General features: G+C 45.6%; 1 protein-coding gene and 2 long non-coding RNA genes across 4 annotated transcripts; 2 read left to right on the forward strand and 1 right to left on the reverse strand.

Annotated features, from left to right (window-relative positions):
* Positions 1 to 1700: 1700 nt before the first annotated feature.
* Positions 1701 to 4917, forward strand: LOC123116246 (uncharacterized). The gene is made up of 4 exons (XR_006457002.1): positions 1701 to 2329; positions 3123 to 3680; positions 4437 to 4508; positions 4597 to 4917. It is a non-coding gene; the product is annotated as an uncharacterized lncRNA (long non-coding RNA).
* Positions 4918 to 4957: 40 nt separating this feature from the next.
* Positions 4958 to 7896, forward strand: LOC123116245 (uncharacterized). Of its 2 annotated transcripts, XR_006457000.1 has the most exons (7): positions 4958 to 4994; positions 5398 to 5486; positions 5845 to 6006; positions 6112 to 6179; positions 6440 to 6568; positions 6752 to 6844; positions 7642 to 7896. It is a non-coding gene; the product is annotated as an uncharacterized lncRNA (long non-coding RNA). The 2 variants fall into 2 exon arrangements; XR_006457001.1 differs by lacking the exon at positions 5845 to 6006.
* Positions 7897 to 10047: 2151 nt separating this feature from the next.
* On the reverse strand, positions 10048 to 11432 carry LOC123116247 (transmembrane protein 45B). Its single transcript, XM_044537229.1, has one exon. It carries the CDS (start codon positions 11241 to 11243, stop codon positions 10290 to 10292), a length of 954 nt encoding a protein of 317 aa, XP_044393164.1. The 5' UTR covers positions 11244 to 11432; the 3' UTR covers positions 10048 to 10289.
* Positions 11433 to 12112: the final 680 nt, after the last annotated feature.

Consider the following 12112-nt stretch of genomic DNA (forward strand, 5'->3'; position numbering starts at 1 on the left):
GCATAAAATCCCCCCTAATGAATTCACCGGACAATGCTTTTATCAAGTATACTTTCTTTTTGTGCACATAAATTACTTTGTTAATATGTTGTGTAGGGATGAAAACGGCACGGAAACGGACCAAACTGGGTGCTATCATATTTGTTTTCATATTTTTTTTACAAAAGCGGAAACAAATACAGAAACTTCGGAAACAAATACAGAAACAGATACTACCGAAAACAAACACGGAGTGAATATAGAGCGGACACAGAAACAAAATTGTGTGTTAACCGGAACTTAAAACCCTCTTGAATCATAGAGAAATACAGACAAAAAAACAAACAAATTGATGGAATTCTTAACATGGCTACAAAATGATATGGTTGTGTTGGTAATATATGATTGTATTTTAGTAGTACATCACAATTCAGTATAGAGTCTAGCTGAGTATGTGTGTGGTAGTAAAAGTTGGTACTCAAATGATACATTATGCTCATTCTACTCATTGTGTTTTGTTTGGTAGTTGGGCTACAAAGCAGCCATGGGCCTATAGTAGAAAGGAAATTCCATATTAACAGAAATGGAAAGTTCCGTTTCCACGTTTGTTCCACCGGAAAACACCATTCCGTTTTTGTTTCCATTTCCGCATAAAAAAATCCATTTCCATTTCCGTTTTGTAAAATTCCGTTTCTGTTTTCATATTTCCTCTCAATTTCCATTTTTCCTCCGGAAAAGAGAAAACTTTTCACTCCATTTTCATCCCTATTGTATTGTATGTATCATGAAAATTATATCATCAAATATATGTCAAAACAAATGCTTAATTATGTCTTGATTCTGTATGACATAAATCACATAGTAAAAAAATCGAGAGTTTGGTGGCCAAAGACGTAAACTAGAGAAGTTTTAGAGGGAGAAAGTATAGTCTAGTGAATCGGCTGTCAATAAAAAAATGTACTCTTTGCCCTAAATAAAAGTTGTGTCTTTTCGTTTGGAAGCAGCAGCTTGCAAGTTTCTTGCCCTGCTGCCCGGCCGTAGCCGTGGTTACCGAAGCACTGAAGCGAACATCAGAAATAAAAATTATATCCAGATTCATAGACCATCTAACGACAACTACAAGCACTGAAGCGAGTCGAAGGCGCGTCGCCGTCATCGCCCTTCATCGTCAGAATCAGGCATAATTTTTCATAATAGACAGTCAGGAAGTTGTCATGTTAAGGCCCCATAGGACCAGCACCCCAAAACAACAACCGCCGATGATGAAAAATAACGTAAAACGGAAGGATCCAAACCAAAAACACACGAACTAGACGAACAACAGCAAGATCCAAGCAAATCCATCAAAGATAAATTTGCCGAAGACACACCTCCACAAACCCACCAACGATACTAGACGCGCAGCCGGAACGGAGGCTAGGCAGAAAGACCTCTATTCCATCTTCAGAAAGTCGCCAACGTCTCGCCTTCCTGAGCAGGACAAACCCTAGCAAGATTAAAAAAACGTCTAAAAACGAAGCCCTCCCGCTGACCCTTGCCAGGATCCATCGCGCCTTCATGGCTCTAATGCCACCAAAAACGAGGCAGACCTGCGCCGACGCCGACGAGAGGCACGAACCCTAACTTTTTTTTAAGGAGAATCAGACCGACGGGCGGCGGCTCTCCGTTCCCGTACTTGTGAGTCGTGACCTTGATGAATTAATCAGCAAAGCGCAATTGAACATATAAACCCTCCTAGACTCGTAGTCACGACCGTTGCCTCCATGTCGCCTTTAAATCGCTATGCCACCGCCTGTAAATTCCGTGCCCCGCCAAGGGCATTTTAGTCATTTCACGCACAGCATATAAAACGCAGCCCGCCCGTGGAGAAACCCTAGCTGCTGCCTCCGCCCGCACTCGCGCCCCCACCTACCCACAGAGCTCTTTCCCCCGATCCCCTCCCACGAACCCTAGCCTCCTGGTGACGCCGCCCCTTCCTTCCCCCGTCCCCCTCACCCCCCCCTCCCGCCGCCGCGAGCCCCTCCCTCCTCTTCGCGTTCCGGGCGGCCATGGGCGACTCCATGAGCGAGACCACCGCCGTCGCGGCGCTCGTGGCCGGCGGCGCACACCACGGGGCTCGGGACGTCCGCGGTGGTGCGGGCTGTGGACCGAGATGCAGGGCTCGGGACGTCCGTGGCGGCGCGGCCTGTGGACCGAGAGGCAGGGCTCAGGACGTCCGCGGCGGCACGGGCTGTGGACCGAGAGGGAGGGCCTGTGATGCATTCCGTTCGAGGGGCTGGTCAGGTTGGCGCGGGATCTGAGCCACCGTCGATGGATTTCTCGCAGCTTGGCTACTGTTGCTTTGGATCCGGTACGATGCCCATCTCTCTCTCTCTCTCCGAGACTCAACCAGGCACTCACTCGCTCACTCTGTTTGTGCACGCGCGTGTGCGCAGTTTCACATCCCTAAACACCTAAGACTTAGTTCTGAAATATTCAGATGCTTATGTACTGTTCCAACTTGCCATCTTTGTTACTCACGACCTGCTTGACGGAGATACAAAAGATGGAAAGAGAACATTGCTTCTTGTAGATAGTCTGTTAAATTTCCATGAATTAACCCTTTCAGGTTTAGGTCATATTCAGTGGTGTCATTTTCCTGTTTGTACAAAGTATATGCTGTTTGACATTGACACGAAAGGCAGAAAATACAAAAAATGCATAATTTCCAAGACATGATTCTACTAACCTCATTCTCACGTTATCATTCTAATTATCTTTTATTTTTAGTCAATACAAAAGTAGTTTTGGCTGTAGCCACTCTAAAACCATATTTGTTTGCCTCCGCACATAGTTAAACTCGGTCTCATGACACCATTTGTTGTCTTCAGATTTAGATAAAAGCATCACAGTTATCAATTTAATTAGTAGCACCACCGCTATGTGATTAGGACATCATGCTGGCCATCGAGGATGATCTGATCATGCAGTTCTTGTTTGCTGCCGCACATACTTCGCAACCTGCCTTATGGACTGCAGTTTCATTTTTTATGAGTTCTTGAGATATGTTATTTGCAGGGAGCATCCTGATTTCTTCAGTTGCAATTGTTTTGTTCATTTACTTTTTGCATTCTTGATTGGCTCAAACATGCTCATTGTGAAAGGGCGAGGAGCCGCCGCCATGTTTCTCCCCGAGCTCTGTGGTAGAATGGTCTATTTGTATGAGATTGTGTTTAGCGGATGCGAAGAGCTCAGTTCTGGTAAGCTAGACCCTGAGGCGTGCAGCAGGTATGTGGAGATTAAGGAGCGTGCCCATGTGAGCGGCTTCGATTTTGTTGTGCCAAGATCTCTGGTGGCAGGGATTCACTTCGTTTTTTTGGTGATGGTCAGGAGGTTATATAGTTTGATGTTTCTGAATTTTAACAATCATGTTTTACAGTACCCTTGACATGAATGAGATCATTGGGCTTAAATGAGAACGATGAGAACCATCTGTTCTCCATCGCAATTAGCATGTGTTTAAACTACTACTGCAGCAAATGTTTGTCGTACCTTCAGTTTGTGCCGCAGAATCTGTGTTTCATTGGCACTTTTGTGTGTGTTTGATTTAGTATCTTTACCCAGGTGCTTGCTAGAGGAGAAGATTAATGGTCCGACACAGCTTCATGATGTATGAGCTGGAGGAGAGGGCATTGGATGAACCAATCAGTTCGAAGTTGTAGGTATGCAAAAACTTCAACATGTATGTATAGTAAATTTGTAATAGCAAAACTCTTGCTTCCTTGCGCATAAGAGAAAAACACCAAATTTTTTATCACCTTAACTTGTCGATGGCATACCATCCTGTCACAAACCCTCAATAATGTGCAACTCTTTTTTACCGGCTCTGAGATATTGCATAGTGATGTCTCACAATTAAGATTATTACTGTGAAAAATAACTGACCTCATGTTATCTCATGTACTTTGGTACTGCCTTCACATAAGAAGTTGTACACTAGAGGCAAGAACATGATGTGTGTGTGTGTGTTGTGTGTCTTTGGGGAGGCCGGGGAGGGGGGGGGGGGGTAAAAACCCCTGGGTATGCATTCTTCACTTGAACAGATTCGATAATTTATCCCAATACTCTCTTTGTATTTATGTCTTTGAGGAAATCCTATGATAGATATATTTTGTTCGTTGTTTCATGCATTCTTCAGCTTTATGATTAATACTCCGAGAAATTTGAAAACTTTAGTCATTAAATATATGTCCCAAGAAATTTAGAATGGGACCATGGGATTACCCCTTTTGAGGGTTTTCACCTTACAGAGGAAGAAATTTAACATTTTTGTTTTCAATATCATTTTCCCTGACGGATTACATACAGGTTGTTATTTTATTTACAAACATGTCAAGTGTGGTTTTTTTCGTTTTCTGTAAAGATCATTCACATCTACTTTTTCGTTCCTCCCATCTGGATTTCTGATTTGATTCCAGAGTTTGGAGGTGGATGTTACTAAAGGGAGGAAGTTGATCACAAGTTTTCTTTTAGCAATTGGTGAGTTACAGGTCAGCCCCATCTCACCTCACTAAATCTGCAACTCATGCTTTTTCTTGCTTGATATTAATTCTCGATATTCTTGTCACATCCTTACAGGGATATCATGTGCATATGTATGAGTCTGCTTTGCTTCGGTTGAAGATATATGTGTGCCTGAAGATACAATCTTACATGCATTTTCTGTATGATATGATCACTATTTCATTCTCTGTGTGTACGTAGGTTGCAAGAATGAGAAGGCTCCTCCGTGCTTAACAGGAAGAGACAGGGTCGCAGCCGCACCGCACGACGGCAGGCCATGGCGAGCCGCACCACACCAGGTGGGCTAGAGCGAGCTCCAGCGCGAGCGAGCGCACCCGTCGCCCATGCTGGCGGTGTCCCGGCCACGAGCAACAGGAACACAGGGTCCCTGACCACGGCTGGATCTCCTCCTTCTCCGTCCACATGCGTGCAGCAGAACTAGCAGCCGCACGGGTCTGAGCTCGGCCTCTCAAGTAGGGTGGCTTCCATGCTGTAGCTATTGTTCTTTTCTCCGTTTCTCTGAAGATGCTTGCTATCTTCAGATCTTGCCGAGTGTTCGTCTGAGATTCACTGTCTTGATTTAGTTAGTGGTTTGGATAGTAGTACTCCATGAATTTTCATTTGATCCGCTGTCTTGCCGCCGCCGGTAAATTGGATGATTGGTGCAGTTTCACATCCCTGAACCCAAACCCTAAGACTTAGTTCTGAAATATTCAGACCATATTTACTGAAGTGTGTCAGTGTTGGTTTACTTGTGATACTTGCTCCATTGTTGTGTTTAATCATATTGTCCGATCTTAGCATATGCTATGCTCGCCAAGTTCAACTATCAATATCTAATTTCTCATCTGATTTTGACACCTTGCTCTTCTGCAGTTTTGTTTCACTTTTCAAGGATGAGTATCTTTACTTTGAAAATGAACTGGTCATATTTCTATTGGAAATGAAGTGATGTTGCTTCCCAGGTAAATAACTGAATTCTCTTCTACTTTAGTAGATTCAGTAACTTTGCTTTAGAGTTGTTGTTTAACAGTAGCACTACCCTTGAGTAACTAGATCAATGGCTGCCACTATGTAAATCTTAGTTCCAGTACATATGATAATCATGGTTCTTCTGTCTTGGTCTGATGATTTTATACATGCCAACAAGCATCCATGCGATATGTTCTTTACTTCTGCACCTAACAGCATGTTTTCCCACAAAAAAGTACATGTGCCGCGGCAATCATGCGTTTTATCATTTTAATAGCCAGTCAAGTTCGTCCTTCAAATGATACAGAAGGCAGTCAAGTTCCATCCTCTAATTTCTTGTGATCATTGTAGGACCAATTAGGATGTATACCTGAAGGAGTGAATCTACTGGTTCAGCTGAAAATTGATCTCTATTTGGTTTCTGTTTTTGTGTTTGGTTTTGCCGACCGCTCGTCCTTCGTATGCTCATCCATCTTGGCTGCTCTGCTTGCCTGCTTCTCCACTCTAACTCAGGTAAATGGGCCGTTCTTTAATTTGCCCGGGGAACGACTCTTCTTTTACTTGTCTATTCCATAGCATGCCGGTGCACTGACCACTTCATGTCCATTTATTTATTAGGTTCTGCGATCTCTTGTGTTGCTGCATCCTGATCTTCTGCTTTGTTGCATCTCTGTTCTGCCATCGAGGTTTGCTTGCTTTCTGTCTAGCTAAAATGCATATTTCCTTTCCTGTACGTGTTGTCATAGTGTTTAAATTGCTGATCATTTTAATTTTCTGGATCTGGCATGCCATCGTGTATTGTTCGGCCTCGTCCCGCTTATATGTCATGCTTGTGTGTGAGTAGAATGCGTCCACTTATTTCAGTCGTTATACATGTTTTGGAGGTCGTGGTGGCGGCGTAGTGCGGTGTGCTTTATGACGCTTTCGTATCTGTGTGAGGTTGCAGAGGACGTGTCTGTACTTGATGGGGTAGAATTCAAATTGTGAGGGATGGTTGTGCTTAGATTTGGTCGCTGCTGGTCGGTTCTTGAGTTCAGCGCATGAAAACCTGCAACTACTATCAAGCGAACCACAGGTAACTGAACTTCTGATTTGGTGATGTAGACATAGATCTAGCTGATCCCAACTGCTGGAGTATTTTAGTTCTATTGATTTGTAGCATCTATATTATTAGATATACACTTACGGATGTGCTTCTTTAGTGTGCCTTCTCTCATCTCACAGTAAATTGTTTTGTTGTTCTAAATAATTACTGCAGGAGGGAGCAGCAGGCATAGAAGAAATCCCAAGCCAATTTTGCTCAGCTGTAGCATCTTCCACTGACAATAAGTCTGCACAGCAGCCTGGTGAGGTTTGTTCTTGCATTTAAAAACATAAGTCTTTTAGTTGCTCTCTACTCGCTGGTAAAAAAGCATAGTGAATTTCCTTTATAAATACCCAACTGAAGAATACCTTAGTTAAATCAATCAATAGTGAGTTGTATTACTAGAGAGTAGAGACGTAAGAAAACGCCCTTAGGTGTGACACTCTACGTGGTTACCTTCTTAGTCCCAGCTATTGACATCATACTGAGATCACACTCTGCCAAGCGGAATGTTTGTTTCTATGTACTTCTGGATGCTAATTTACTGTTCTTGATTTTCATGGGGATATTCCTTCATTATTTGGTTACCTGTCAATGCTCGGTCCTATTTCCCACCTTGTGCTTTGACTTCTTACATTTTTTCTGTCTAAGTTATTAGGCTACTGCTGCCTGGTTTGCACATGATGAACCACTGGTTATGATGCACTCCTGGCTGGTCTGCCTTTTTTATGCTTTTTTAGTGACAACATTCAGACTTAATGTTTATTACTTCATTTCAGAGTTTTAAATTAAGACATCGTGGTCAATTTATATGGTTTTCTGAAGTTTCACCTTCCCTTTGTCATATTGGTTTGATCAAATCAATGGGAAGCCGGCATTACTTTGATGTACTGGCCTACAGTTTTATTAAGTGCTCCCTCTTCAAACTAATACAAGACCTTTTAGATCACTAAAATAGTGATCTAAAAGGTCTCACATCTTAGCGCACATTTAACTACTTTATTTGCTATACTATTGTGGATGTACCGCAGAATAAAGCAGTCCTCTATTTTTCTTCTCTGCAGGCTGATGTTCTTGCTCAGTATAAGCCAACAATGGAGAAACTGACCAAGCTATCTTTCATGATCAGTTACACACCAAGCCTATATTTTTGCTGCTTCTACACGTTGCTATGATGGTCATTCAGCCCATTTTCTCGAACCTGCACTACAACGAGAAATTTGGGCTGCTTCTTTGTGGCTTCCAAACTTGAAATGTTTGTTTGGAAGTTAATTTAGATTTTTGTTGTGGATTCACAGCTTCTCACATGTACCATCCTCTTAGACCTTTAGATTTTCAAAGAAACTAAATCAAGATATGGTGGTATGGTCTCAATAGTACAACTTAAATCCTTCCATGCTTTATATTTTCTCTGAAATTTGCTCTCCAAGAATCATGTATCTATGCTAGATCCGGTGAGAAAAGGCGGCTTCCAAGCAGAGGATGTGGGAGTGTTGACCACAATTGATTTTCGACTTGGGTATCTAAATATTCTCACAATACTTGGCTCCCTCTCGGCCTTTGCGCCATTGGCGCAACGAGTCATCTAGTACGCCAAAAGCGCCTAGCCGCCGTTCGCCTTGTATTGACCCGACGGGCAGCCCGGAATACGCCAAAAGCGACCGGAGGGCAGCCCGCTCAAGCTACCTGAATTGACCCGACGGGCGCAGCCCCAAACAAAACGAGACACGAGACAGGGCGCGATGATTAGCTTGAGAGCTGAGGCACGAGACAGGTGCACGTCTCAGCTCTGAAGGAGAGGCAGCAGCATCTGCATGCGCAGCAAGCAAATTCTCCAGGAAGGAAGCGTTGGCTAAGTAGCGAGGCGGCGATGCAAGCGAACCAGCCAGATGTTTATCTATCTATATTATCTAGACTAGAAGAAAAAGAAACCAAATGGTTATCCTTCTCGTACTCCTCACTTTCCTTGCCAAGGTGATAGAGTGATAGACCGATCGACGACGGCCGGACTTAGTTTTCGCATGCACATGAACATTGCTTAGGGTTAGGTATGGATCAGACGGCTTGCACGTTTTGCTTTTCTTATTTGTGCTCGCCATCGGCGAGGGTTTGTCCTACAGAACTAACTGGCTGTCACCTAGCTACTGGGCAATCAAGGCAATCTTTAGTAGCTGAGCAGGAGTAACGTTCGTAACTTCGGTGTCGTAACTTGGGTAAACTCTGAACTAATTTCAACACGCCTGGTCTGCTAGTCGTGGATCTGGCAAACATTTTTTTTCTTTTCAAAAAGGAGGTCAAACCACTACTGTTAAAAACGCTCTTATATTATGGAATGGAGGGAGTATGTTGAAATATAAGATGGTCTGTACGCCCGTAACAAATTCAAAAAAATAAGAGTTGAGACCCTTTTATAAGAACTTCTCTTCCCGTGCGCTCCTCCTTTGCGGAATCGCTCCACGCGTGTTGTGTTTCATGATTGAGCTGAGCTCAGACATATGACATGTGTGCGCCTAATTTTTGCCGGTACCATTAATTATAAGTCATTAACGCACGCACCATAAGTCTAAGATGTCGGATCGTGAGCTGTTGCTGACTCGGACTCGGACAACGTCCCCCCCCCCCCCCCCCCCCCCCCCCCCCCATCCGCCCCGCGCCGCCACCCCCCTCCCCCGCACCCACCCACCCCACAACGCAGCCCTCTCCCAAATCAGACAACATGTTTGGTACCTCCTCTGACACATTTGGTTTCGGCACACTAGCAGATTCGCCTCAACCCCTACATTATCTTTGAGTGCTACTTCCGTGGCACGGAAGACAAGGGCAAAGGCACGGGTAAGGGCAGTCATCGGTGGATTTCCCCTGTGCAGTCCTAGTTTAGTTGTGTTATTGAACTATCTAGTGTTAGTTAAATGTTTGCTTGATTCTAACGAACTATTTAGTCTTAGTTAAACAGTGTCCTTCATTGCCTTTTGACATCCATTGCTTGACTATGTCCTTGTCTTTTGACTACGTTATCTTAGTTAAACTTGGTAAGAGCGAATGATAAACTCTTTTTTTTGCGGGTAAGAGCGAATGATAAACTCACCAAGTTTTGAAGCTTAAAGTTAAAATCATCACGGAACTGTGGGGAATCAAGCGAGTTGACGAATCGTGAGACAATCGTGCGGACGCACGTGGCCGGACAGGTGTGTGCCCCTAATTTCTGCATTCTTAATTCACATTTACGTATCTGTTAAAAAATTCATGTTTGCACTTGGGGATTTTTTTTTTTGGCATGGGAATGGAGGTGCAGCGAGCCCAGCAAACCAACCAGGGAGCGACACGACGGATTGGACTCGGAGGTTGCTGAGAAAAGACAGCGACGAATGAAAGCGCCGGCGACGACTGCCGGGCCTAGAAGAAGTCATTTACGGCAAGCTTTAAGGTACAATCATCAAGAACACACACAAAAGAAAGGTGCAAGTCCACTCTCCATCCACAAGCCAGCCACGAATCCATTGTAGTATTCCGATGATGAGACCAACAAGCCAGCCAGGCTAAACAAACAAATTGAAGTGACCAAACACGAACTTCACCCGCATTTACGGGTCAGTTCACTCGGTGAAACCAAATCCACAAAAGTGAAAAAACTATACAATCTACAGCACACCAATTCTACTGAACATATCTCCACTGCAATATACGACCATGCATCTTTACCGTTCCCTTCGTTCTAATCATACTCCATGGGTTTTGTGCCACCGCTGACCACGTGCCCGTAGCCACGCTTCGTGGCCTCCAGGTCATCCTCGTCGTCATCGTCCTCGTGATCGTCCCCGATGCTGAACCGGCCGCCGGCGTGTCCTCCCTTGACCAGCGGCAAGTACTGCGGCTCCTCGGGATACAGCCTGCTGACCTGGAGGTAGAGCACGACGACGAACACCATGGTGCCCGTCAGGTACCAGCTGAACTGCAGGTTGACCAGCGCCTTGGCGCGGTGGAGCGCCTCGTCGGTGCGGCACCGGACCACGTCGTGGCCGTCCTCGTGATTGAGGAAGCACCCCTTGGAGACAAGCCCCGGCGTCCAGAGCATGACGCCCATGACGATGAGCCACACGCCCTGGAGCACGAGGCTCGCCGACCTGACCAGGCTCACCACGAAGCTCCGCGGGTACGGGATGCCCAGCAGCGTGGTGGCCAGCGTGACGGCGATGACGGTCTGCAGCAGCCAGTGGAACTGCCCCTCCACGCCCATGTGGTCCGTGGAGTGGAGGTGGAAGACGAGCAGCTCCTGCGCGAACGCCGCCGCGGCGACCAGCTGCGACACGGCGTCCCGCATGGGCGCGCGGACCCTGTCCATGTGGATGGTGACCGCGGCGAACGCGAGCAGGGCGAGCGAGATGGACGCGTGCTCGAAGTTGTGGAGGTGGTCGGACGGGATGGTGCCGTCGTCGTCGAACGGCTGGTGCCTCGCGGGGCCGATGACGAGCTCCATCAGGATGGACGCCACCGTGCCGGCGATGATGAGGATGAGCTCGAGGTGGCGGACGCCGCGCGCGGGGAACCAGAGCGGCGCGACGTAGGAGCCGGGCCGCAGCACGAAGAGCCGGATGTGGTTGAACAGCTGCCACAGGCCGATGAGGAGGAAGCCGGCGCCCGGCGCGACGTGGCCGACGAGGGTGCCCATGGCTACGGCGGCTGCGAGGAGCTGCGACGGACAATCGGGGATACAGAGTGCGGCGAGGACGAGGAGGGAAATTTAAATGCTGGTGGTGATCAGCTGCGTTTGGAGTTTGAATGGTTGATCTTGATGGGAACCATGGCCCATGGGGTTTAAGAAGGTTGGATGGTCGACTCTCTGGAGAGTTCCGTTGGCTTGCAAGGTTTGAAAAGTTCTCTTATTTTACAAATGGATTTGGACAACCTCGATCGGCAGCACTTCAGCAGTGATGTGTTGTTCAAAGCTCAGGGATAGTCCCTTTCTCATTCTGTTTTGCTTACTTGCTTGGGCTTCCAAGATCAGGGTTTTATTTCTCTTTTATTTGCGTGCGGTGTAATGCGACTAATTATTTATTCTCTTGAAGATTGTTGAGTACATGAGGGTTTTTTTTTTTTTGCGATAAAGTACATGAGTTAAGATAAGATAGTAATGAGAATAGTGGCGGAGGCAGAGGGTGGACAGGGTGGGCCAGGACCCACCCTGGGATTTTTTGAATAGCTTTATAGTATAGGAAAAAAGGTAAAAAAATATTAAGAAAAAATATTTTATATGAACAACTCTCTTGTTGGCCCACCCTGACCCAATGGGCTAGATCCGCTACTGAATGAGAATGAGATCCTCTGACGTTGGTACTAGTTCAACTAGTGTTGATAATCAAGCCATTGTCTCTATAGTTTGACTACATTACACATTTCTCACTAAAGTTGGTGGTTAATTCTTTCTTTTCTTTTTTTGGTTCTAGCGGCATGGTTGTTCTAGGAAGGTGTTTATTTTGATGTCCTCTATCTGTAATATCAATTTAATTATGCATGTGTTCGTTATTGGATGCTTGACAA

Source organism: Triticum aestivum, chromosome 5B (assembly GCF_018294505.1).
Source record: "Triticum aestivum cultivar Chinese Spring chromosome 5B, IWGSC CS RefSeq v2.1, whole genome shotgun sequence".
In the NCBI taxonomy this organism is placed as follows: domain Eukaryota; kingdom Viridiplantae; phylum Streptophyta; class Magnoliopsida; order Poales; family Poaceae; genus Triticum; species Triticum aestivum.

Coding starts and splice junctions, on each gene's coding strand:
- LOC123116247 (XM_044537229.1), bottom strand. CDS start 11,243: ATGGGCACCCTCGTCGGCCACGTCGCGCCGGGCGCCGGCTTCCTCCTC.